Source organism: Cricetulus griseus, chromosome 2, assembly GCF_003668045.3.
Source record: "Cricetulus griseus strain 17A/GY chromosome 2, alternate assembly CriGri-PICRH-1.0, whole genome shotgun sequence".
Taxonomy (NCBI): domain Eukaryota; kingdom Metazoa; phylum Chordata; class Mammalia; order Rodentia; family Cricetidae; genus Cricetulus; species Cricetulus griseus.
Genome location: NC_048595.1, coordinates 29524427 through 29552215, shown reverse-complemented (window position 1 = coordinate 29552215; position 27789 = coordinate 29524427). Strand labels below are relative to the sequence as shown.

The following is a 27789-nucleotide window of genomic DNA, read 5'->3' as shown; positions in this document are numbered from 1 at the left end:
TCATAGACAAACTGAACGCTTAGTTATTAAACTTGTCACTCAATTCTACTCATTAGCTCTTCAAGTACTTTACTTAAAAAGGTTGTCTTAAACTCGCATGGTGGTGCATGTCTTTAATCCCAGTACTCAAGAAGCAGAGGTAGGTGCATCTATGTGAGTTTGAGGGCAGCCTCGTCTACAGAGGAAGTTCTAGGACAATCAGAGCTATTACGCAGAGAAACCCTGTCTTGAAAAACAAACAAAAAACCTAAAATAAAATAACAAGAACAGGAAAAGGCTGTGCTAAGATGTATATTATATATTTTTAACATTCATCTTCGGGCAGCTTGCTTCTCCTTCCCATGATCTATACTGTCCAATCAGCATAGGAGTTCACAGCTGAACAAAGGATCCAATTCAACCCTTCAACCTGCTAGTCAAGGCTTCTTCACCTTTGAGTTTTGTTTTTCAGTTTCTCCTAGTTCTACAGTCCACACTGTAACTATACAGCCTGCCTGGGAATAAAGTCTGTGGCCCCAAAAGACCCTGTAGATATTTTTCTAATACTCTTAGGCCACCAGTTAACATTCATGCAAGAAGCATACCATCTGCTTTTTCCTACCCAGGCTAATACACCATCAAGCATAAAGTATAAACTTTGACCTAGCAAGTTTTAATTTTGTTTTTGGTAAAATACACTGTTTATCAATCTCTCCTGATCTGAACTCCTGATATTTTTGGTAAAGAAAAGAGAAACTCATGGACCTGCTCCTCAAGTATTCTTCTGTGACTCTAAAGGCCCTCCACTTTTTATGTTGGCATAGATTTGGCTTTGGAAAACCATCAAGCACAGCAGTCTAGCTACCTTCTCTGTCTCCTGCTGTAAGGCTGACGTCACGGCTTCCTCCAGCTCCTTCTGAGCCACCCGTGTCCGTTCCTGGAGAACTTCGTATTGCACCTTAGCCTGATGAAGTTTCTCTTGAAGAGATGTCAGCTCCTGGGGGCTCAGCTTGGTTTGATTCTCTTCCAGGAACCCTTCAATGTCTTTGACAGCCGAGGCAAATGAAGCAGAACGATTCTGAATGTCATCCTGCAAATCCTTAACAAAGAGAAACAAAGATGACTGACTTTATCTTTAGTCCTTTCAAGCAAGTCTTCTAATAGACTAAGGATCTCTCTCTCTCTCTCTCTCTCTCTCTCTCTCTCTCTCTCTCTCTCTCTCTCTCTCTCTCTCTCTCACACACACACACACACACACACACACAATGACCTTCTGATAACAATTTACTTAAAATTTATACAGAAACCAAAGAAAAATTAAAACATTTAATTTCCCCAGAAAACATTCAGGGTTTAATAGTAGAGATCTTTACTTGGCAATGTTGTCTTCAAAGAGCATTACCCCCCTCCCCCCCATGAGCATTCTTTCTATAAAATCCCATTGACTTGTAAGTTCCATCTTTGGAGCCCATGTGAAGATGGAAAGAAAAAACTGACCCTACAAAGTTGTCACTGACCTCTAAAGGCATGATGGTAGGACACACACAAAGTGGGGGTGGGATAGGGACACAGAGAGAGATGCATTTGTAATAATGATGAATAAAAAAGAACTTTAAAACTTGAAAATGCTGGAACTAGAAAGTGAAAGAAATAAAAAGACAGCATGATTCTAGCAGAGTGAAACCTGCTAGATTTTTATAGTACACCAGCCAGTCTCCACAGCTTTACTTTGAAGATTTTAGTTCTTTATGGTCAACTGTGATCTAAAAATATTAAATAAAATGTCATAAGTTTCACATTGTGCATCATTCTGTAATGGAAACTCACTCCTAGTAGGCATAGTGGTTATCCTTTAATCCTAGCACCCAGGAGGCAGAGACAGAGAGAGAGGCAGATAAATCTTTATGAACTCAAGGCTATCTACACATCAAATTCTAGGCCAGCCAAGGCTCCTGTCTCAAAAAAAGAAAAAAAAAAAAAGTGGAAGGAGTTAACTCAGCAGTTAAGAATATTTGTTCTTGAGGAGGACCTGGGTTCAGTTCCCAGTATGCACAGGGTAGCTCACAACCATCTATGATTCCAGTTCCAAAGGATCTGACACCTCCAAGGGTACTGCACACAAGGTCATGTACATGTGTATAGGCAAAACACCTATACACAGTTAAAAAACTAAAACAAACTAACAAACAAAATCCTAACTTCATCTTGCTCTACCCAGTCTGAGATGTGAAGAGCTCCTTTGTCTAGTACATCCAAGTTGTTCATGCTTCTTGCCTATTAGACATATAGTAGTAGTCTTGGTTATCAGGCCATCTGCTGTATTATGGTACTTATATTCCAAGGATCCACATTTCATATAATAATGGCCCCATAGAAAAAGAGTAGTGATTATTTTTTTATGTGTGTATTTTTTTCAAGACAGGGTTTCTCTGTGGCTTTGGAGACTATCCTGGAACTAGCTCTTGTACACCAGGCTGGTCTCGAACTCACAGAGATCCACCTGCCTCTGCCTCTCCCTCCTGAGTGCTGGAATTAAAGGCGTGAGCCACCACCCGGCTTAAGAGTAGTGATGATTTTTATTACAGTATATTATAACAATTGTTCTAATTTCAGCTATGGATGTACCTTTCATTGTGCCTAATTTATAATTAAGCTGTATTACACACATGTTCGAGAACAATGATATATAATGTTCACTGATATTTGTTTTCAGGGACTGACTGGGAGGCTTGCAAAGTAACCACTCCTTTCTTTAGGGTTTGGCAAACAGGGGAGACTACTGTATTCTCTTGGTTATCTTTCTCCCTAATGTGGCCTACAAATCCAAGAAGATAGGAACAGCATCAATGTCTCAGATCTTTACTTTGCAGACCAGGGGATGGGGCCTCTTTCAGTCCTTGACTATGCTGTGCTCAATTCCTCTCCTACCTTATGACTGACACAGAAGCTTCTGCCTGGTGGACTTTCTGCCTCCTACCCTTTCGTGCACTAACCCCTATGTATCTATCACTTCTCAGTTTAAATGACACTCTTTGAAGTAATCTTTGCTTGTACCTTAGAAAACTCTAGATTGTCTTTCTGTCATATGCTTTCACATAACTTTACCTTTATGCATGTAATAGTTAACAATTAGATGCCTTTTTGGTGATAATTTGTGTGCTTGTCTATCTCTTCCACCAAACTGTAAACTTTCATGAGGGCAGGAATGTCTGTTTACCACTGACGTTGCACCAAGCATTGCTATGGAGCCTTGAGAATGTTTATTGAAGGAACAAGAAGGATTAATTTACACTGACCTTTAAGTCGCTTTGGTTCTTCTGCAAAGCAGAAAGCTCTTGCTGGGAGGCTCCGCCCTGGTGCCTCACCAGTGCTCTTTCTGCCTGCCCGACCCAGCTGCACATGTCCTCCAGCTTCTGATGGCAGGTATTTTGTTGCTTCTGTAGAGTCTAATTAAAATGCAGAGGAGTCAAGAAATAATCAATTCTCATTTTACAAATACAAGATAATTTCCTGAAATGTAAAACAGGATAATTATATATCAAAGATGGAAAAGTTGGTGGAAAACTGGAAGAGAAAAAGGCACAGAAATCATATTCCGGAAGCACCCCTCATCTGGGTTGTCTGTTATTTGGGTGTGCAGTCGGGGATAGTTGTAGAGCTGTGTTCCTAATGCAGGTTTGAGTTTGGATGCTGCTTTGGAGACTACTGTTATCATCTGTGGAATGGACAACGTTGAAAACCACACATGACAGTGGCAATGACAATAAATTTGTCTCTTTGAGAAGCTCTTTTTTTGGAACAAGAGGATATGCTGGAAATTAAGCCAGAAATGTGGAAAAGTGTAAATTAGAATAAAAAGAAAAAGCTCAAGAGTCTGAATAACTGATAAGCTAAATGAGGTTCTTAATAATTGAACTGACTTTATAAATCAAATGTCTCACAACTGCATAAGACCATTAAATAGAATGATTACATTGCAGGCTCAAGGAGTGTGGTTTGGCTATTTTGAGAAGAACACTGACCAAGAATAGCAACTGCCTTAGTCTTCTGGGGGTCTATACTAATATCACTGGAAAAGATAGGCCCAGGGAAGGGGAGAGGGGATATGTTTCCATGCCTGATCCTTTTCCCATCTCTCAGGTCAGTTCCATGACACTAAAGTACCCGACTGAGCAACAATTGAGCATGATGTGTTTCTCCTGATCATCCGTCTAAAAATTGTTTCCACCAGACTGCCTTCTGATGGCATAGTCACCTGCACTTACAAACAGGTGCCCATAATGGCCCTCACTCCCTCTTTTTTTTAAGAAAAACAGAAGGGCACGGGAAGAGAACTCCTAAGAGCTCTTCAGCTGTGAAACAGGATCTTCATGGGTTAGGATGAGTGCAGACTGAATCTGAAAAAAGCAAAGCAAACAAGTTAACGCACACACATTCAGAGCAAATATAGAGAGCAGAGTGTTTCTGACAAGGTTAATGCACACCGTGGAATTAATTCCATGCTCAGAGTGTTGACATGCAATTCTATTATCTGATGCAGGTAAACTTAGGGTGGCTCAGACCAATCTGCTTTATTAATTATCCACAGGATACACTACACTATATAAAAGACTAGGTAGAAGCATTGCACATGTTCAGGTATGGAGAGTGACCTGAAATATTTCATAAGGATTTATTTCAATTTCAACATAGTTGAAATAATTAGACAGTAGCAGGGGACAGAAGGTATTGACTAACCTAATTTTCTTTAAGTTTGACCCAAAAGCTCAACTATACTTTGCATAATAAAGGAGCTCTTGAGACAAGATTTTTCTGGGGAACATGACAATTCTACTATCATTTTGCTGTACACCAGTTTATTCAAATAGCAGAAATGACAAAAGCATTACTCAAGATAGTCTAAGGTTATGATGATACTAGAAATTGAAGTATGTTGAATTTGGATTTTGCAGGATTAGAGTCATAATGAGAAATGGCAGGACAGTTATCAGATTAAAAAAGAAAGAAAAAAGAAACCATCAACACTGCTTTTGTGCATTCTGTTATACAGTGAAAAACTGGGCCCTTCAGTATGTAAAAGTATGGGAAAATAATAACTTAAATATTTCCAAAACAAGGCCAGACATGGAAGCTAATGCCTTTAATTACAGCATGTGGGCAGAGGCAGGGGGAATCTCTGTAAGCTCAAGGCTAACCTGGTCTACACAGAGTCAGCCTAAGCTACACAGTGAAACACTGTCTTAAAAGCAAAACAACAACAAAAAAAGAGCTAAAACAATATATTCTGATTAAATATTTTTTCAGTTGTTTGAAGACTGTCAAGGAATCTTATTATGAGTTACTTTAAAAAGGCTTTTAATAAAACTGATTTTTCAGAGCCATTCTTGTCCAGTACTCAGAGTATCTACATGCTCTTCACAGTCTCAGATGAATGCTGAGAAAGCAACAGGCAGAAAGGGGTAGCCACAACTTTTACATGAAAGTTGAGACAATGGGACATAGTAAGAGTAGAGTCTCACTAAAATGAAAAACATTTGCACATGCAATTTACACACAAACATATATATTCTCTCTCTCTCACACACACACACACACAAAAAAACCTAGCCAGTACAGTTATCGCTCAGGCCAGACCACACTGGCCTGTAGGACATGAAATTTTGAAGTTGGTTAACCCAGGTTCCTGGAATCATGACAGTTGGAGGCAGACCAGAAAACCCCCAGAAGACATCCCCAAGGACAAATTGAGTTGCTGGTTCAGTCTGACCTTAACCTGAACTTCTTGCTGGATTTGCTGAAGATAACCCTGCAATGCATCCATCTGAGCTGCAGTCTGTTCCACAAGGTCCTGGAAGGATCTCTGTAATTCATTCAGAGACTGCAGCATCTGTTGTTTCTGCTGAAGAGACAAGTCTTGTGCATGCTCAGAGATAAAGAGCTGAATATCCAAAGCAAGAACATCCAACTGAGATTTCCTTTCAGTCAAAGATTGTTTCATATTCTAAGGAAAGTAGGGAGAGAAAAACAAACAAAACCAACTTTTATTTCTCTATTCATGGAAAATTTAGTTTTGAGAACTAAAAGTTAACCCCATATTTTTGTAATTGGTACTGAAATACCAAAATAGCAGGACCAAAATAGCACTGCAAATCTCATTTGTTGGTGTTTACAAATTCCCTAAACCAGGCATTAATTGCAAGTATGCCTCCATTACTGGGCCTAGCTTTAAAGTTCAGTAAGCTTTCAATTATTTATGCTACCAGAATTATATTATTGCTAATCTAAAACACATATGATTTGGGCTGCAGAGCTGGCTCAGAGGTTAAGAGCACTGATTGCTTTTCCAGAGGTCCTGAGTTTAATTCCCAGAAACCACATGGTGGCTCACAGCCATCTATAATGGGATCTGATGTACTCTTCTGGTGTGCAGACGTACATGGACACAGAATGCTGTATAATGAATAAATAAATCTTTAAAAATAAATAAAATATATACATGACTTAATTTTCTTATTTATTTTGGTAGAGCTGGGGATTGAACCTATGACCTGTGTGAGCTGGGCAGCCACTCTTCCACTGAGCCATATCCTGAGCTCCCTTTGATTGGTTTACTTGAGATAGGGTCTTATTTGAGATAGGCTGCTCAGGTCGGCCTTTAACTCATTTTATAGCCCCAGAAGGCCCTGGATTTGTGATTTTCTCAGCTCAACTTCCCAAATAGCTGAAATCAGAGGCACCTAACACCAGCCCTGGCTTAATTAAAAGAAAAAAAATTGGAAAAATATAACATCCATTTCTGATGTAAAGTTTTGGGTTGGAGAGACATCTTGGAAGTTAAGAGCACTGGTGGCTTTTCCAGAGGACCCAAGCTCAATTCCCAGAACCCATATGGTAGCAACTCTAATTCTATGAGATGCAGTGCCCTCTTGTGGCCTCAACGGGCACTCACTACATGCTTATGCTGCACAGACCTATGTGCAGGCAAAGTATCCTACATGCAGGCTTAAGTATCTGTTTTTATTTGTCCAGTGAGCAATTGTTAGGCCAGTCCTGAGAAAGCAGGAAGCTTATTTGGATTCAACAAGACACATTATTATTTTTAGGTTCAAAACACATACTATTGCTTCAGAGAACACTGAACAGCTCAGAACAATCTGTAACTCCAGTTCTAGGGGATTTGAGTTCCTTTCTGTTGTGCCACATACAAACACGTAGGTCCCCACAAATATAATAACATTTTAAAAAATCTTAGTATTAAAAAAAGATTTATCTTTATCTTATGTGTATGGGTGTTTTGCTTGAATATATGTCTGTGTACCATGTACAAACAGTACCCACAGAGGCCAGAAGAGAACATCAGATCCCCTGAACTGGAGTTGAAACCATATGGGTGCAAGAAATTGAGGCTGAGTCTCTGGAAGAGCAGCCGGTGCTCTTACCTGCTGAGCTATCTCTCAAGCCACAAAATAAAATCTTAAAATTGATGATGATGAGTGTGTGTGTGCGTGTGTGTGTGCGTGTGTGTGTGTGTGTGTGTGTGTGTGTGTGTGTTATTAGATCAGGCTAGACTTGAACTCACATAGAATCTGCCTGCCTTTGCCTCCTCAATGCAACCATGCCTGGCACATAATATCTTATTTTATTTTATTTTATTTTTGCATTTTCTAGACAGGGTTTCTCTGTGTAGCTTTGGAGCCTATCCTGGCACTCGCTCTGGAGACCAGGCTGGCCTCGAACTCACAGACATCCTCCTGCCTCTGCCTCCCAAGTGCTGGGATTAAAGGCTTGCGCCACCAACGTCTGGCCGGCATATAATATCTTAATGAATAGATACAGTCTGATCCTCTCTCTCTCAGTGATATCTTTGAATACAGCAAGAAAAAGATAAGAAGGTCAACTCCTAAGGTAGTTGAATGAGGTCCAGGTACACAGTAGACCACAGACAAACCTTTATGTCTACTTGTTCTGAGATGAGGAAAGGGGAGAGGACAGAAGAGGAGGAACAGCTCTAGTTACTTTTGACTTTCTAAAGAGTTTACAGGGTGACATCCTTCTGTGACACAAAATTTATGAACTAGTATTAAGAGCTGATGTACAGTCTGCAAGTGGTGGTGTATGCCTTTAATCCCAGCACTCAGGAGGCAGAGGCAGGTAGATCTCTGTGAGTTTGAGGCTGGCATGGCCTACAGGAGAGTTCGAGGACAGGTTCCAAAGCTACACAGAGAAACCATGTCTCGAAAACAAAATAAAACAAACAAACAAACAAACAAAAGAGCTGATGTACTCTAGGATATAGCAACAAAAAGAATAATGGACTAAATAGAACAATAAAAAGAAAGAACTACTAATAAAGGAAACATATGTGGCATATAAGTCTATGTAGCTATCTACATGCCATAGTTTTAACTTTCTTTCACTGGTTAATAAGAAGAATAAATTAGTTTGCAGCTTAGTAAGAAGAAAAGCATCTATAGATCAAGTAGTCTAGAACTGTGACCTCCTGGCTAAATCTGACCCCCAAAGCCTGGTGTTCAATGCACTATCTGGCCTACAGAAGAAGCTTGCCTACACAAACTCTAGGCCAATGGTGAAAAGCTCTCCACAAACTGTGCAAGATCAGATACCAGGCAAAAGGGAAAGAATAGACAGACCCTAGATGCTCAGTACAAGGAGGATATAAAGTTGGTAATACAAAGCCACTCTTTGGACTCTCAGAGAGTAACTGAGAGGAAGAGTCATGGGAAATTCAGACTTTCTAAGAAAGATTAAGTATAAAGACTGATTTGCCCATAAGGAAAATAAGTGCTATAAGTCAAAGGACATGGTGGGAATGGGTGACGAGTTTACCGAATATTGTTGGAGAGAGTGACTTGGGCTGTCAACATCAGTTTCACTGTCACATCCCTTGCTGTTCAGAGTAAGACTGGTTCTGTCAAGCCAGGCCCTCAGATCTTGAAGTTTGCCTTCTAGTTCCTTGTGCTGATTTAGCACTGTGGTCTAGGAAATAAACAGCAAGTCAGACTATAACCCTCAGGCTTTGTAATTCCTCAGAGACCCCAACATGACCAAACAAAAACTCACAAAGCACAAAGACCCCAAACCAAGACCCTACCTGTTTCACTTCCACGGCACTCTGGAGGTGGAGGAGTCTGGAGCTCCAAGAGACACTAACAGAATCTAGAGACTTCTGGAGGTTCTTGGCGTCTTTCTCTAAGGCCTTCAACAGCTGAACAGGAACTTCTTGTGGCTGGCTGGTAACAATCTGATGCACACACTCCAATTCCTGATTCACCACAGTGGACAGATCTTTCAGTTCCTGGTCTAATACCTGAGGAGACAGAGTAAAGTTACCGCCAAAATCAAGAACAGTGCTGAGGCTGGGGATCAGTGGCAGAGCATGTGCCACCTTGCTTAAGGCCTAGGTTCAACTCCCAGTACAGAATAGTGATTTTGCCTTCTGGGAATCAGCTGTGAACACATCTGTTAACTCACCTCATATCTACACAGGACTTAGGGCTTAGAAAAGTAGGTTCCCTAGTCTAATCATTAATTCACATTCCTCAGCGGAAACAAGGACTGTTTCCTCTGAGGCCACGAAACTGCAGGTGAATAGTCAGGACTTGAACTTAGGTTTCTGACTCAGTGTACTACTCTGGCCACTACAACTTGACTCCTCTCTAAGACTGTCAGTTCTCCTTTTCCAGGTGCTGGTGGCCATGTCAGAGGAGCAGCAGGTGGCAATTGACTTCAGGGGATTGGCCCACCACATGCAAGGCACTGATGGATGAATCTCGGATAATCAAGGCCCTGGGAGCTTTGGCCCCAGAATGTATCCTGTTATTGCTATGTCTTTGCATGTTTGTTGCTGCCATTTTTCTCTAGTGTCTGACATGGTGTGAATGGTATCCCCACTGATCTTAATGTAGTGTGATTATCTCATGGAAATAATCCAATCTACTTGGCATTTTTCCTGTAGATTATTATGATGATTTCCTCTTAACTGAAGCAACGATTTTATACAATAATTGTATTAATTTAAATAGAATTTTGATGATTGAGGGATTTTAATAAATATAGTAAGAGATTGTAATAGAGGTTAAATTTAGTGGGAAAATTAATATACGTAAAAATAGAATAAAATATTGCCCCTGCCCCTGATAAAAAAGGGCTGCAGAGAATAAAAACTAAGAACAAGGAAGTGTCATACAGCTAGAATATATGAATTTCTATTGAGGAGTCATATAGACTGTGTTAATGATTAAGAAAAACAATTGACACCGGGCGTTGGTGGAACACACCTTAAATCCCAGCACTCGGGAGGCAGAGGCAGAGGCAGGTGGGTCTCTGTGAGTTTGAGACCAGCCTGTTCTACAAGAGCTAGTTCCAGGACAGCCTCCAAAGCCACAGAGAAACCCTATCAATGACAGAGCATGAAAAGCACCTGTAAGCTTGAAATATTCAAGGTAGCTGGGGCCACCATCTTGAAGGCAGTGGGCATGGAAGAATGTCTAAGAACGTACCTTGGCCTGACACAGCAGATCCTGCAGCTCTGCCATATGAAGCCCCAAAGGTTGAATCTGTTTGGTTCTCATTTCGATGTCCCGTAACAGAGACAGATAGGACACTAGCTTCTCATCATGCTCTAAACAAAGTCGTCGGGTAAACACATTCTGTGGAGCCAAAATAAAACCAAAGTTCTGTTGTTTTCCTTCAAGTCAGCTTTTAAAGTAGGCAGTTGTTTTGTTATTCCAACAGAAAGAAGCAATTTTTACTACAAGTGAGACAGGATGAAATATGCTATTCTGTCTGAGCCATTTCTAAACAAAAGGCAAAGTGATTTTATTGACTTTCTCAGAGGGCAGAAGTCCATAATTACCAATAAATAAGCATCATATTAAAAAAACATTTCTAAAAGCCATTCTGATTCAAGAAACATCATTCCAATATTTTCAATTAGTTTCAATATTAGTTTCTAATTTTAGGACTCTTGGGCAGGCAGCAGTCTTGGCAATATATTGATTGCTAGAATCACAAAAATAAAAAACGAGTAAAAACACCTGCAAATTTTAGAATGACATTCACAGGCCATGCCTAATTTTCTAATAACTATATTATATATGATAAATGAATTGGTAACTTAAGAGAATTAGCTAATGGCACAATACATATGTATGTATTTATATGTATGTGTGCATAGAACTATACACATGTGACTTTTGTATCCAATTAAGAATTACAGCATCAAGCTAGGGCTGAGGATATAGCTTAGTAGTAGAGTACTTGCCTAGGAAGCACCACAAAAAAGGAAGAAAAAAATGATCACAGCATTAAAGCTACTTATATCTTTAAAAAACAAACTACAAGTCAGAAATGATGGTGTGTGCCTGTAATCCCAGAATGGGAGGCAAGAGGACTACCATAAGTTTGAGGCTTCCCTGGGGTACATAATGAGTACCAGGCCAGCTAGGGTCACATAGCTAAAGCCTGCCTCAAAACAAAAATCAAAACCAAACAAAAACACCCCTAAACTCTAAGCAAACAGAACCCAACACATTGGGTACTTGCCTGAGTTGCTCTACAGGGAGCTGGGTTTACACCTTCTCTCCCCTTTCCACCAGGTACAGCCATGGAGGGAGCTTGTTCCTCACCAAGGTTCTCTTTGTACTTTTCCTGAGGTATCTTCTCATCTGTCTTCATTGTAGAAGACGGCAGAGTCACTGACATTTCTTCACTGACTTCTGAAACAGTGGGACTAATGACAGCATCATGTTGGTTTATACTTTCCTTCTGCAATATGCCTTTGGGCAATTTCTCTGGAAAAAGGGATACTAAGACCCCAGGTCCTTTCCGACCCACTCTGTTTTCAGAGGACCCTTCTTCTGGGTCTCTAATGATGGGATTTACTACTTCTAGAAATGCTGTTTCCTGGGTTTTTGCTATTTTAGATTTTTGATCTCCATTGCTATCCTCATGAAGACCTTTACTATCTGAGCGGTCTAGGTGAATGGCTTCTTCTGTAGCCACAGAAGAAATTGTTTCTTTCCATTTATGAGCTCTCATTGAGTCCAAAGGTATTTCTTGGTATAACTTTTCTTTATCATCTCTGTGTGGGAAAATCTTATCTTCGGTCTCCTCAGTCTGAGATGTGGCACATAGGTCTTGGCCATCAGTAGTCTCCTGTCTGCTGGTTCTTTGGGAAGCCATATCCTTTTTGGAAATGCGGCGTATGTCTGACACTTGGGCTTCTCCATCTGATCCCTGGTAGTTTAGTCCTTCTGGTCTTGGGATCTCAGAAGAGAATGGTTCCTTCTGGGCAGCACTAGCAATTTCTTGATATAATTTTTCTCCTGGTTTTAAAATTGAGCAGAGGTTCACAGTTTTCATTTCTCCTTTGCTGAAGCATGTTAAACCATCTGGATTTCTTAGAGAAGTATCTTTGCATGTCATTTGGGAAGGGAAGCCTTCAGTTTTACAAACAGAAGAGTCCATTTCTCTACCAGTTACTTTTCCCTTGTCATTTCTAATCATTCTCATAGACTGGCTCTTCATATGTTCCTCACTAATAGTTATTCCCTGGTCCAACTTTTCTTTAGAAACAAATGCTGCTTTGCCTTTTTGGACACTTTCTTTGACAACCATATCCCTCTTCTCTCTCTTACTAACCTGCACATTCACTGGCTGCTCACTCAACAATTTGCCTGTTGCTTCATAATGAGATTCCTGCCCTTGTGAAATCATTTCCCCTTGATATTCTGTTGTTTCTTCAGCATCCAGGCCTGAGGCAGACTGCTTTACATGAGAAATCATCTTTATTTGTGTCACTACTTTCTCCTGCTCTATATCTACAAACTTTCTCATGCAACTTGTAGCTACTTCTCGGAGTTTCAAATCAGAAGCTTCTGAGCCAGGATGCATCACCAACACCTGGTGTGAAGGTTCACCTCCAAGACCACCAGGACTTACGATGTTGGCAGATACATTATTATCCAAAGAAGCTTTCTCCTCAGCATGAGACTTGCCTTCCATCTCCTTTAATGAAATCTTCCTGTCCTTTTCTGTCTTTCTCCCATTAGAAATCCTTACTTCAACCTTTTCTCGGGCACACTTACTTCCAATTTGCTCATGTTCCTCTTTCTCATAACTCCCCCTGGCGGTCAAACTTCCCTCAACTAGTGACTCCTTTCTTGGAAATTCACCCTTCAATTCACAGACTTCAGTCCTACCTTGATTTTCTAAGGTATCTGCTTGGATCATAGCTGCCAGTTCAGGGCTGACAAATCTTTTCTCTACAGCATCCTTTAAAGTCACTCTTTGATCATTATATATATCAATAATTCCTCCACTTAACACCTGATGAGAAGCAATAATTCTGGCCATGTTTTCATCCAACAGTTTCTGTTCCATAGCTGATGCCAATGTCAATCTTTTTCCCGTGGCTGTATCTATGATTCCACCAGTGTTTGCCTGAGCTTCCAAAACCTTCAGTGTAGATGCAAAGTCTACTTTTCCATGCTGAATTGCTTCAGACAATGTTAGCTCTTTGTTGCTCACCTCATCTTTAATATCAGAGAATGGGATTACTTCAAGATATCTCCATCCAGACTCAATGTCAATCCTACATTTCTTTACTAATTCTGAGTAGGGAATAGTTTTGCAGTTCTCAGGATCTACAACCCCATGCATTATTCCTGAAGGTAATTCTGTTTTATTAGCTAAGGATCCTCCTTTGTTAGCTTCTGCCAAGGACAATTTCTGGCCATAAATGAGATCCCCCAAGTTCCCACTATAGTCCTGAATCTCTTGGATTTCTCTTTTCAACTCCGGAGAAACAAGACCTAATTTTATGGCTTCTGAGAAGGAAAGAGGTTCCTTTGTTTGAGGATGAAAAAATTGATGGTAGTTTAAGTTCTCAATTCTTTTGAGATGCCTGGCTTCATCTTCACCAATTAAGCCATGTTTAAAGGCATTATCAACAGAAAGTCTCAACCCTGATATATGATGAATGATACCACCATCCAGTACTTGCTTAGCCAAGAGAGAAACAGCTTCTTCTCTGTCCAGAAGACCTCTATCAATGGACTGCAAAACTGTTAATGGTGCTTTACTATCAGGGTCCATAAGTCCTGTTGTTTCCATTTGTAGCCCGATTAATCTCTCCTTAACTGCTTTGTCAGCATCTCTGCCTTTGGTAGCCTTTTCCAGATTTATAAGTTCTGTGTGGTCAGCATTGTCTACCAAACCAAAATTTGAGGCCAAAGTTACTGAAAGCTTTTTGCCTCTTTTTAGGTCAACAATTCCACCAGTTACCACCTGCCCCTCTAAAATCCTGGTGGCGATCTCCTTGTCAAGAAGTCCACTTGCCACGGCCTCCTTTACAGAGCACAGTGAGTTGGTTCTGGGGTCTAAGATACCACTTATAGCTTTGTCTGACATAAGGACCTTATGTAATAATTTCTCATCCATCAGACCTTCATCAATGACTTCTTCAGTTGTCAAAGACTCAGAGGTCTGGGAGTCAAAGAAGCCACGAAACATGTTCAATTTTCCCATAAGTTTCACTGCAGTGTGGCTAGACACAAGGCCTTCAGCGATTGCTTCATTTAGCAAAAGTTTTTGACTTGTTTCTTCATGAACTATACCACCGTCCAGTAGCTGTGCAGATAATGTACTTAAGGTAGCTTCTTCAAGCAATTCAAAAGGATGACTACTCAACAAGGGAGGCTCACCACCATTATCTTCTACACCAATGTTTTCTAATACCACAATATGATCATCTGCAACGCTCTGTCCATCTTGGGTCTGTTTGTGACTATCCTTAACCAAACGCGTTTCATTTAACTCTTTCTCCAAAGAATTAATATTCATTCCATTTTCTGACTTAAATTCTGATTTCAAACGTAGAGAAGTCTCTACCTGAAATTGTGACTTTTTGTTTTGGGACTTGAGTGGTATTCCAGTTTCATTTGGAACATATTCAGTTCTGACAATCGTTACTTGTTCTTTCTGACATGTGAAGGAAGTCTTTGTGGGAGCTTGCCATTCTGATTTCTCAGTAGAAAGAAGGTCTTTGTCAAGCATCAAGGGCATACCTTCAGAATCCTCAGGACATTCTGCAAGAAGGGGTCCCTGACTGATACTTTCCTTGCTAAACATTTCTGTTTGTTCTTCCTTTCTAGTACCTAACAATGGACTTTGTAGCTCTAAGTTGACTTTATTTATGACCTTCAAAGTGCCAACATTTGCAGTAATTGCTTTTTGTTCTCCTACAAACAGATCCCGTTGAAGGCTCTGTTCGGAAGAGCATTCTATTCCTACAACAATCCTTTTGCCTTTCGCTTCAGTACAGTTTTGCTGATTGGGATAATCTTTGTTCTGAGAAGGAAACTGGGATTCACAGGGCTTCCTAGTACATTTACCACTGGAAATTTGTGAGATGTTCCCATTATCCAATTCTTGCAATTCCTCAGAACTGTCTAGTCTATGATGTTGAATTTCAGATACATCTGGAAGACCTGTTTGATACTCATTTCTAGATGCTAGCATCTCTAACAGCTCCTGATCCAACAGAAGCAGCCTCTGCCCGGTCTGTGCATTAATATAGCTGTGAGTCATCAGTTGAAACAACAGCTTCTCTCCAGGGCTCAATCTTTTCTCTCTTTGGCATGACAGAGGGGGCAAACCAGGAGCAACACCTAGTTTGCTTTGTTCTGCAGAGTCTGCTAGTTGTATGTGAGGCATCACATCAGGGATACAAACTGATCTTAAGTTATTGGCAAGATCTTTATCTAAGATACCACTCTCTGTTGCTTTCTTCCAGGACCAAATCTCCGTAATTGCTGGTAGAAAAAGAGCTTCAATTTGCTGTCGTTTACTGAGGATTTTATGTGCTAATTCAGTAGACACAATACCTTGTTCTAGAGCATCTGTAATTGGGAGGATCTCACCAGATTCAGGCCACAGTAACCCCATGAATGACCAGAGGGATTCCAGAATTACAAGGGCAGTCTTAGCAGCTACTAGATTATTGCTCACTGCTTCATCCATAGTCATCCTATTCCCTGTGACAGTGTCAATGATGCCTCCTGTCTGAAGCTGTCTTGTGAGAATAGCACATGCCATATCTTGGTCAATCAAATTATGCCTCACAGCCTCTTCCACTGTAAGTCTGTGTCCTGTTCTTGGATCTACTATGCCACCAGCAAAAAGTTGAGCTTCCAGCAGCCGGACAGTGACCTGCCTATCTATCAGCCCTTCCTGAACGGCACGGAAAATGCTAACCTTGCGACCTGATTTCAAGCTCACCATTCCCCCTGCCAACTGCTTGATAGGAAGCAATTTCAGCCCTGACTCTTGATGGATGATACATCTCTGCACCAGTTCCAGCAAGCCAACTTTCTCAGCTGTGTTAGGGTCTATCAGATTCTTGGATGATCTCAGGTAAGACTGTAATACTGAATGAAGCTGTGATGAAATGAAGCCTTGCTGAAAAGCTTCTTCCAGATTAATACAGTTCTCACTTGGGGAGAGACTGAAACCTCCAGTTGCCAGGTGAGCTTCTAAGACTTTCAGTCCAAGTCTCTCACTGATTATTTTCTTTTCAATTGCTTCCACCACAGAAAGGGGGACTTGGGTGTCCGTAAGCCTGCTTATTAAGGACAGAGAATCCTGTAGCTCCAGGAGTTGTTGGTACATTGGAAGGTTAATGAGGTTTCTGGAGAGACCCTCTTCCAAAGAGAGTTTTTCACTGTTCTCAGGGGCAATGAGGCCAGACATGATAACCTGGGATTCCAGGAGCACCAGGCCTGTGTCTTGATCAATGAGGCCCTTTTGCATAGCTCTGAAGATGGGAAATATCTCCACTGTGCCTAGGTCAATCACCCCAGCAACTGCTCTGCAACCCTAAAAGAAAGAATTAAAATAAAAATTGGATCAGACTCAACGGTAAAACATAACTGTTGGAAGGAATTATTTAAAGAACCACAGCAGATAAAATTCTCATCACAAGAAAAATCTGCCCTGGGTAAGTCCCAACTATCCTAACTATCAAATGCAAGCCAGGCCACTCATGCTAACAAATGATTTTTCTAAAATGCATAATGTTTAACAAGGTCAGAAGTTCACAGATTGCTTGAAGGATAAGAGATAGCATTATGCATATCTGAGTAATAAGCTTTACAAAGAGGCAAGCAGAAAAAAAAAAGAAGATAATTCATATTTTTTTTATTTTTACATCTCATTTATTTACTTATTTAGTGTGTGTGGTGTGTATGCATGTATATTCATGTAGGTATTCAAGAGCCAGAGCACACAAGTGTAAGTCAGAGGACAACTAGTAGGAATTGGTTCTGTCCTTCCATCATGTGGGCTCTAGATGTAACTCAGGTGATTGGCCTGGCAGTCGCCATTTTTTACTTGCTGAGTTACACTGCTAGCCTTGGATGAGTATTTTTAAAGATTTTTTTAAAATATGTGCATATGTTGTATGGGTATGAGTATATGAATGCATGAGTCCTAGTAGACCAAAGGTGACAGATCCCCTAGAGCTGGAGTAATAGGTGATTATGAACTGCCTGATGTAGGTACTAGGAATTGAATTAAAGTCTTCTGGAAGAGCAGTAAGTGCTCTTAACTGTTGACCTGTGCTCTAGCATATGGACAGTTATTTACAAGAACAAACTATTACAAAGGTTCTTACAGACACATACCAGTTTCCAGTATAATTTCTCAGTGTTGCAACCCATGCAGAAGGCTCTAGAAACAGCAATTTTTTTTTTCTGGACAAGATTAGTACAAACAAAAGATGAGAGATTTAAGCTACAAAGTAGTTGTGCATCCCAATAAATGGGCCTGTGTATATTATTCAAAGAGTGTATAATTGAGTTAACTATCTTGGAGGCCAATTCTAGCTTTTCCAAAGGCAATGAGTTAAGTTAGGGAACAGATTAGGGACTTTAGTCAGTGAAACTACTAGTACCACTTTTTCAAATCTAGGCTAAAAATAGGTAATATAACAACCATGATGACAACTACCACTAGATTTAGTGATGAATGCTATTTAATCCTCACAACGATCCCATAAAAGATTAATCTCAGTTTGCAGAAAAGAACACCAGACATGTGTTAGGTAACTTGTCCAAGGTAACAAAACAATTGAGTTCCAGAGTTATTATACTGTCTCTTTGGATGGTTTTGGGAAGTAGCAAACAGAAAAGTCACACCTTAAACTTAAAAAAGTCACACCTTAAAAAAAAGGTGGAGTTAGTCTCTAAGTTAAGTGAATGAGGTAAATTTTATACATTGTTAAAATTAACTTTGCAAATTCTAGAAACAGATGCTGATTCTCAATTTAAAGCCTTTTATCTCAGATTCTAAATCATCTAGGAGCTTAACTGCCTAGACTGCTTTGTTATTTGTATTGTGCTCCATGTTCACAGTTCTTTTTCGTTTTGTTTTTTGAGACAGGGTCTCATTATGTAGCTCTGACTGTCGAGGTATTCATTATGTAGACCATGCTGGCCTCAAACTCACAGACAGCGGCCTCCTGCCTCTGCCTCCAGAGTGTTGGGATTAAAGGCAGATGCCACCATGCCCTTCATTGTCATTGTCTTTTGTTTTCTTTAATGTCTCCTCTTTGGACAGTATTATTTTTTGTTTTAATTTAACTCATGATAACTTTTCCCATACAGAATCTTGACTTAATTGTCAATCACTTCCCTGCCTACTAACAGTGCATTTCACTTCTATTCTCAATGAAAAGTAAATTACATAAAAATATAGCTTGCCCCTTCAGTGTATAGGGACAGTATCTGCAATGCAATAAATATTGCATAAATAAATAGATAACATTGTAAGAGAATCCTTAACACCATTAGGCTGTATTCTACACAAGACTACACAAGGATTTCAAGCATAGTGACAGCACATGAACATGTAGAACAAATAGCAAAGAGGGATTTTATTTCTTCACCTCATTGTATATGCTCATTGTATTGATGGCATATTATTGACATAATTCCATATATTATATAAAATATTATTTGCTATTCTTCCTCCACCATATTTTCTGTAGGATCGGCTTCAACTTGTATAAGTAAAACACACATATTATACAAATCTATTATGTGTCTGTCTATTTTATAGAGATTGAAAAAAAAAAAAAAGCTTACTGGTGTTATGTCTCTTGCATTACCTAAAAAAACTCCTTTTTAAAATAACATTTAAGCCGGGCATTGGTATATGCCTTTAATCCCAACACTTGGGAGGCAGAGGCAGGCAGATCTCTGTGCATTCAATGCCAGCCTGGTTTAGAGAAAGAGTTCCAGGACAGGCTCCAAAGCAATACAGAGAAACCCTGTCTTGAAAAACCCAACCCAAACCAAACCAAACCAAACCAAACAAACAAAAAACCATTTAAAGCCTGCTGAGAAAGAGATATTATGACAAAAGGGAAGACCGCTGAAAATTTCCAACTTTTTCTGTAAGATTCATAATCTCAAAAATGCTAACATTGAAGAAAAGCCTGGAATTGAGTCACAGAGAAAAGCCTTCATAATTCTTCCCAACACCCTCATAACTGGAGGACAGGCAGGCAGCACTGAGTTGGGAAGTAATCCAGAGAAATTCAGTCTACCAAACACGGACAGTCTGACCCAGATGAGCAGTAAAAGACAGGGGGAGAAACAGAAAGAAAACACAATGGGCTTCTACTTACCCAAACTGCGGGGCCCGCCTCAGCAGGTAAGAGAGAGCCTTATGGAGCAGCTCAGCCGTGTCACACACACAGTGTAAGCTTGGTGTTAGCGTCCAGCATGCGACTGTTTGTTTTTGCAAAAAAGAACCCCAAACAGGTCGTCCTCTTTTCCCTTTGTGCATTTGTGCTTAAACTCCAAAGGGTTAGTGAAACTTGTAAGCAAGGATGTCAGTTAATCAGAACAATACTTTACATGAAACACACACAGTACAGGGACACATCATGCTCAATGTAGAGGTGCTCAGCAGCTTGTCTTTTTCGCTCTCATCCCCCACCCCCTTTTTTGCCCTTCAAAAATGAGAACTGGATGTTCTCAGCAAGCAATTGTTAAAACTTTTCACATACTCCCTTATATGGTGAAGCAACAAGCCATTAGAAGTGGGCTACATTATACAGAAAATTTTACACCAGCACATTTTGGGGGGGGGGATATAGTCAAAGCAGGGCTGGTTCTATCCTGTAGATTTTATGAATTTATAAATTTACATACATGGGCCAGAATCAAGATATATTTTGTTTGAATAATCATTTTGGGCATCATGTAGATCAAATGTGATTTACCACATATTAACCTTCCCCACATGAACTGGCCATTGCTTCACAACACAGGAAATAAGCAGGCAAACACACATGTATATCCCAGAGACACATGAATATAATTTGGTTAAATGTACACACACACATAAGTATCCATGAAGAATTTAAGACAACCAACAGCAACTATAATGACTTTCATGTAATACAAAAATAAACGTGAGGTAAGAACCGGTAACTGTGCTTCATGATGGGATGACAATGGGTAAGGGGAGCCAGCGTCTCAGTCAGTGAAGCAAATGTACCAGGTTGTTTTAAAGTAACATTTCTCTCTGGTCACTCTATAGAGGGAAGACGTTTATAAGCATTTTCTTGCCAATATCCACAACTCTTGGCTATCAACTCTTGGGTAACAATGTCACAAAGGCATAATCTTATTATCTGTCTGTCAACAGATACAACACAGAATTTAAGTTCTCCTTAACTGCTCTGATGTGCAATGATAAAGTGTGGGTGGAGGTGGGAGTGAACCAGACCTAGAGGGTCTGTTGTAAGTGCCCTATAGTGTTTTTCACTGACCAACACAACATGGAACCCCAGTAAAGAAACACATGACAAATGGCTGCTAAGGTGAGGTTAAATATTGGTCACATTGGTCATGGAAAGCTAGTGAACAGGACTCTCAATCAACAAAGCCACTTTCATACCATTTAAACAGCACCCATAATATATGGATCCCAAAACTAAAAATACCTTTTGTTCTGTCTGCTGAGCCAACTCGCTTTGGAGCTGCTGGAGTTGGTTTGCAGAGCCATCACAAAGATCATGGTAAGCCTTGTTCAGGGCACTCAACTGATCAGAGATCTGTTCCTTCTCTTTTTCTGAGAGCCTAGAAGATGAAGAGCATTACATCTTTCTCAGGGGAAAAAAATTCTCCAAACTATAATCAAAAACTGTTATATTGTTGCCATGACTGGATTATCTGGACATAGTCAGTCTCCTATACTCAACTCTGGCATCTCACCCGTATCCTTCTATGACTCTTGGTGATGTTAATGCTAAATAACTCTTTACTTGTAATTCTGTAAACCCCAATCAAAATGATCTCTTCAATACCTTAGCCTTACCCATACACAACATATTTGGATGCTGAAATAATATAACATCATTCTACATTTAAATTCTTAGGCCTCAAAATGTATGATAAAATCCTACTTTATATGTTACTTTTCCTATGGTTAGTCTCAGTTTAAAGAAACTAACAAATTATAAATCTCACCTATTATCTACCTAGTCATCTGTAACTTTTCTAATTTTTAAAAAAATTATCTATTTATTTATTTTACATGCATTGGAACCTGAGCCACAAAGAACTGTGAACTGCCATGTGGGTGCTGGGAGTTGAACTAGGGTCCTCTGGAAGAGCAGCCACTGCTCTTAACCTCTGAGTCATCTCCCCAGGCCCCACTTTTCTTATTTTTAAAGCCTTTGTATATGGATGTATCTGTTGAGCATATTCCTCATCACACTCCCCTTGTCTCTCCTCCCCAAATTTAGACATTTTTGTCTGTTTGCTTTGTGTTTCATTTTTAAACGACAAGGTCTTTGTAGCCCAGGCTGGGTGAGCTTGAGCTGGTGACCACCATTCAGTAGCTTATTCAACTCAAAATTTTACTATTCAACCACATTTGCTTTAGAACTTTTTCTAGGAAACAAGATATTATATATGTAACTAAAACCATCATGTGTTTGTCACCAAGTCCATTCATTTCCTGTCTTCTTAGAGGTTCACAACTTGAATCTATTGAATCCTAAAAGTTGCCCCCCCCAATACTAATTCTGAGAATGAACTATATTGATTTATGTTAGAATTACCTACAAACTCAGTGAGATTCCCCATGCCTTCTCTGGCTCTTCAAATTGCTCTTAACCTATCATCTACTTATCTTCAGTTTATCTTTAGTATCCAAACCCTGCAGTGGATTTTTGTAATCAGATTCTTAATATTACCCTTATCTGTCCATTCATTAACACGATAATAACCAGACCTCTAAGAGTCACATGCTGCAAAATATATCCAGTGTGCAAAGGGTACCCCATAGTCACATAGAGATCCTACTGGCTTGTAATTTTAACTGGCCCTTAGTAGTTCCCTCAGAAAATCCAAGTGAGAGGTCCCAGTTAATCCCTTGTCATTTAGTCTGAGCTCCTGAACACCATTCTAATCTTTAATAAATACACGTAGACCACTAGATATGACTTCTCTTACTTTTGAATTTCACGCTTGACAAATTACCTTTGTGCACACCTTTGCTGAGCCTATCTGTATCCTCAGATCACAGGGGAAAAGCTATCTGAACTCCTAATTAAGGTTGTACTTCCTAGCTGCTCATTAATTCCAACCTCTCTCTCCCCCTCCTTTCTATTAGCTCCTCCTTTCCATGACCATGAGTAATGAAAGGAATCAAATTTCAGTATCACAACTGTGGGGGACCGAATAATTCTGTTATGGAATATTTTGGGGTCCAGTCTCTAGCTTTTGTAAACATGGAGCACCTGAAAGCTCCGGCCCACTATTGTATTGTTAATGCCAGTAAGGCTACTATTGTTTACCATGGCCTCAGGGTAATATGTCTCTTATTTGCATCTCTATGTGCCTAAGCATCTGGAAAGGCCCTCACCTGGGAGAAGGTGAGAGGTGTGTGAGTAACTGGGTTAGGGGCAAGTGACCAGAGGAGAGAGGAGAACAAAGAGAGATGGTTCCCTCGTGGTCATGGCAGGATGGTTAAGAAACACCAGAAAAGATGGCTAATAAAGAAATGACTCCAGTTCTACAACATGGAACTGAGAGCTCTCTGAAGATGACAAGATGCCTGTGTTTGGTCTTTGTGGCTGGGTTGCTAGGAGCTTCCAGTTCCACACCGCCCCACTCAGGTAGAACCTCATGGCTGTAGTGGGTTAAAGCTGAGACATGCCGGGTAACGACACACAACCCCCTCACGACACACAACCCCCTCACCTCTAATTTATTTACTGCTCATCATGTTGACTCTGAACTCACCCATTGACTTTTTATCAGTGCCACCAAAAAGTTCCAACTGCCAAATGTATTAGATATTCATCAACCTGTCTTGGCTTTTAAGCCCTCCCTCCTCTTTGGAACTTTCTTGAGTTCTGAGGTATTATTTACTAACATTTTCCTATTCCTTCTCTGAAATTTCCTTTATAAGCTGAGAGACCTGAAAGGCTTTTTTATTTTTTGGTTTTTCGAGACAGGGTTTCTCTGTATTGTTTTGGAGCCTGTCCTGGAACTCTCTCGGTAGACCAGGCTGGCTTCAGACTCACAGAGATCTGCCTACCTCTGCCTCCTGAATGCTGGGATTAAAGGCTTGAGCCACCAACGCCTGTCGACCTGAGAAAGTCTTTAGGGTTAATTTAGCCTTATGATTTTTACTACATTAATAACTTAAATCTTTGTCCTTTTAGATTTCTGTTATTCATTCCAAACTTGCTATGTAGCTGCCCATTGGCAATCTTTGGTGAGTCTACATAAGGCATGACTTATCCTTAATATCTTTTTTTTTTTTTAATTTTACACATTTATTGATTGTATGTACATAAGCACAGGCACATGCTCATACATATGGAAGTCAGAAGTTAATTGGGGAAATCAATTCTCTACTTCTACCTTGTGGGTCCTGGGTATTGAATTCAGGTTATCAGGCTTGGTAGCAAGCAACTTTATGCACTGAATCATCTTGCTGGCTCGGTAACACCTCCTGAATCTATAATCTATTGCATTTTTTGCATTTATTATCAGGACAGCCTCTTGCCTCTCGTCCTTTCTCTCCCTTGATCCCAAGCCAATTATGCTTAAAATTAATCCCCATATCTACCAAGTCAAAAAACCAACAAAAAAAAAAATCCCTCAGTACAAACTACAAGGCTCATGAAAATTGGCTTTTGTTGTAAGAAATTCTCCAGTCTAACTTCTCATCACAAACCTAAGATTCAGTCAGTTGAAAGGGTCATACTCACTTATGACCATGCTTGGCCAAGAAGATCTGTGAAGTTTTAATGGCCTCAGAAACTTGTTCTTTCTTGGTTGTCAGCTCTTCTGCCAGAACCTAGTAGTAGAAATAAAAAGAAACTTTCAAATTCAAGACTTAAAGAAGTGAAGCATGATTTCAAATAAACTTCAAAACCAAAGGAGAAAATACAACCTAAGTCAAACATTACAAACAGGCAAAGATGTTTAAAACAGTTAAGTGCACAAATAAGGCAGCTGAAGTTGCTGTAAGCCTTGACAGTTAGCCTTTTCTAAAGTAATAATTGTCTCTGGAGTGGCCATGGAATTGTTTCCCTAATGAATGATTCCACCTGGACAGAGAGAGATGGGCTTTCCACTAACCTGCTGTTCCAAAATGGCCTTTTCAATGTCTGTGGGTACACCGGTGTGGGATGAGGTAGCTGTTCCTTGTGTATTTCTTGCCAGGGTAGACACCCAACCCAAGAGTTCTTTAACCTTCTCCACATGTTCCTGTTTTTCTTCTTCTACTACTTTCTACAACAGGAAATAGAAAGTTGGTACTGTGGTCAGCCTCAGGAAATATAATACCCTTTATATACAGAATCTTGCTTATTTTCTTAAGTTTTAGAAGCATAAGTGAACAGAGAGACTACATGGAGTAACCACTGATATAATGAGCAAAAGATCATGTATCACTAATTTCCTTGGCATGTCTATGAGTGCTTGATTATTTGAAAACCAAACTTGCATAGACTTTTATGGTGACAAATGATTGCATGCTTATTACATAGCACCAAAGCTTGAATGCATATTCTATATACTAGACTTATTTCTCCATAAGTTTATAAACATACTGTATTGGTTTGAATAAAAATGGCCCCCATAGGCCCATAGGGAGTGGCACTTGGAGTAGGTGTGGTCTTATTGGAGGAATTATGTCACTGAGGGTGGGCTTTGAGGTTTTTAGAAGCTCAAGTCAGGCCTAATATCTCAATTCTCTTCCTGCTGCCTGTTGGGCTAGATGGAGAACTCTTTCTCCAGCACCAAGTCTGCCTGCATGCCACCATTCTTCCCACCATGGTGATAATGGGCTAAAACTCTGAACTGCAAACCAGTCCCCAAATAAATGTTTTCCTTTATAAGAATAACCATGATCATGGTGTTTCTTCACAGCAATAAAACCAAAAATAAAAAATACACATTTCTAAAATTTTTCCTATGTCATGTTTTACCTTTGTTGTATACATAGTTTTTACTGAAATCATTCTATTTTAATATATCATAAATTGCTTTCTATGTCAATTCACTTAAATCTATTATGTTAATTTTAATAGTGTCACAGCATTCCAGTATACAAACTACAGAGATTTCCAACATGTTCCTCTAACAAATTATACTTTACTGAAGATTTCTGCTTATATTCTGGAGTGCTTTGAATGAGAATGGCATCCAGAGATTCATGTTTTGATGAATCTTGGTCCCCAGTTGATAGGATGGGGAAGGATTAGGAGGTATGGCCTTGTTAGAAGAGGTGAGTCATTGGGGGCAGGCTTTGAAGTTTCAAAAGACACTTGTCATTTCTACAGTGTGTGCTCTGCTTCTTCCTTTTGGGATCCATATGAACTCTCAGCCACTGCTTCAGTACTATGCCTGCCTACCTGCTGCCATGTTTTCTGCCATGACAGTCATGGACTCTAACCCTCTGAAACTGTAAGCCCCAAATAAACTCTTCTATAATTTGCCTTAGTCATGGTATCATATCATAGCAATGGAAAAGCAACTAAGTCACATCCTTCTCTGACAAAGATACTTAAAGGTAGAAATGATGGATATATCTGTACATTTGTATTTGGAAAATCTCAACCACTAAAATTTATTTGAAATTTCAAAAGTTACTCACAAATGAAGCACTGAATAATAAAGAAACAGTAGTTGCTCAATGTCCATGTCATTAGCTAAGGTTTTAGTTGTCATAATGTATGGTGGTTTGAATGAGAATATTCCCCAAAGGCATTTGATCACTTGGTCTCCCGTAGGTGGTGCTGTTACAAGGAGGGAATAGAATCTTTGGGAAGGGGAGCCTTGCTGGAGGTGTGTCACTAGGGATGAACACTGGGTGTTTATAACCTCTTCCCACTTTGCAGTCTGTTTCCTATGTGAAGATGAAAATGTTACCAAACAACTTCCTGCTCCTGTCACCATGATGGACTCTATTCTTATGAAACTGTAAAACAAAATAAACCTTCTTCCCCATGTTGCTTTTGGTCATGGTATTTTTATCACAGCCACAGAAAACTAATACTATATACACCATTGTACTTTTCAATCTATTCCATACCACCCTTTTCACCATGCTTCTTTTTCTTGGTGACACCTTCTTTTAAGTGGCTATAGGTAAATGCTGAAGTGTTGTTTATTATTCCTAAGCCTAAGAGGGCTATGATATGCCTTAGGGATAAATCTTATATCTATGATAAACATTTTGCAGAAAACAATTATAGTGCTTGCAAGAACCAATAATACACATTAAATAAAAGTGTCTTTAAACAAAAATATATATAAAACAAGGCTGTATTATGAATCTGAGGCTTGTGGAAAGCTACTATTTCCCCTAGCATAACTGGTTTAGTATTAATCAACAAGCAAACTTTTTAGAACATGATCACTGTAACTTCTGGATTGACTTCGTGAATGTTACCTTTTAAAAGATAAGATATAGGGATCAGCTTGCGGATTTGGCACATGTTAGGTACAAGCTCTACTACTGAGCTACTGCCTCTGTTTGAGGCACAGATTTTTGTTGTTAGTTTATCAAGACAGAGTTTCTTTGTGTAGCACTGGCTGTCCTAGAACTGACTCTGTATGACCAGGCTGGCCTCAAACTCACAGATCCACCTGCTCCTGACTCCTCTGCTGGGATTAAAGGCATGAGCCACCATGTCTGGTGAGGCATAGCATTTTTTATCATAATTTCAAGAAGAATTAGAACCCAACTATCCTCACCTCTTCCTCCTCCAAGCGCCGGAGAGCATCACTGATATATTTTACATGCTGAGTTGTTAATGTCACCAAAGCTGTGTATCGAGTCCTCAAGTCCATGAACTAAAGTTTAAAAGAACAATTTAGGTAAGTTATCTGCCGGGGAAGTAAACTTCAACAATTGAAAATAAGGACAACAGAAAGGTGACACAATTGAATATCCTTTCTTAAGGGAAGATGGTGGCATCCCCTCCCCTGCTGCTCACCTCCTGTGTGATGGCATCAGATGAGGAGAGCATGCGGCGGCGCTTGCCAGGGGATTTCTGTTGTGATTCCACAAAGGCCTTGTATGTCATCAACTGCAACTCATAGTCCTAAGAGAAGGAGAAATTTGACTACCTTTGCTTAGGACTTCATAGCTAACACATCATACAACAAAACCATAGTACTTTGTTGCTGGACTATGCTTGGTGTTTGTTCAGTCTATATAGGTTGGCAAATATTGGGCCATTGTGCC

At 39.9% G+C, this 27789-nt stretch overlaps 1 protein-coding gene across 10 annotated transcripts in view; it reads right to left on the bottom strand.

The window, feature by feature from the left end:
• Positions 1-27789, bottom strand: part of Macf1 (microtubule actin crosslinking factor 1) — a 329681-nt gene that overhangs the window by 103528 nt on the left and 198364 nt on the right. For 6 of the 10 annotated variants that reach the window (XM_035439636.1, XM_035439638.1, XM_035439635.1 and 3 more), the window contains exons 31-42: positions 27539-27646; positions 27297-27395; positions 24675-24827; positions 24302-24390; positions 21017-21152; positions 11545-16878; positions 10500-10649; positions 9092-9307; positions 8827-8976; positions 5747-5980; positions 3276-3425; positions 845-1078 (exon numbers count right to left, since the gene is read on the bottom strand). In XM_035439636.1, coding sequence (XP_035295527.1) covers positions 845-1078; positions 3276-3425; positions 5747-5980; positions 8827-8976; positions 9092-9307; positions 10500-10649; positions 11545-16878; positions 21017-21152; positions 24302-24390; positions 24675-24827; positions 27297-27395; positions 27539-27646 — 7053 coding nt within the window. The remainder of the gene's footprint in view (positions 1-844; positions 1079-3275; positions 3426-5746; positions 5981-8826; positions 8977-9091; positions 9308-10499; positions 10650-11544; positions 16879-21016; positions 21153-24301; positions 24391-24674; positions 24828-27296; positions 27396-27538; positions 27647-27789) is intronic. The other 4 variants (XM_035439644.1, XM_035439641.1, XM_035439642.1 and 1 more) reach the window with 1 other exon arrangement.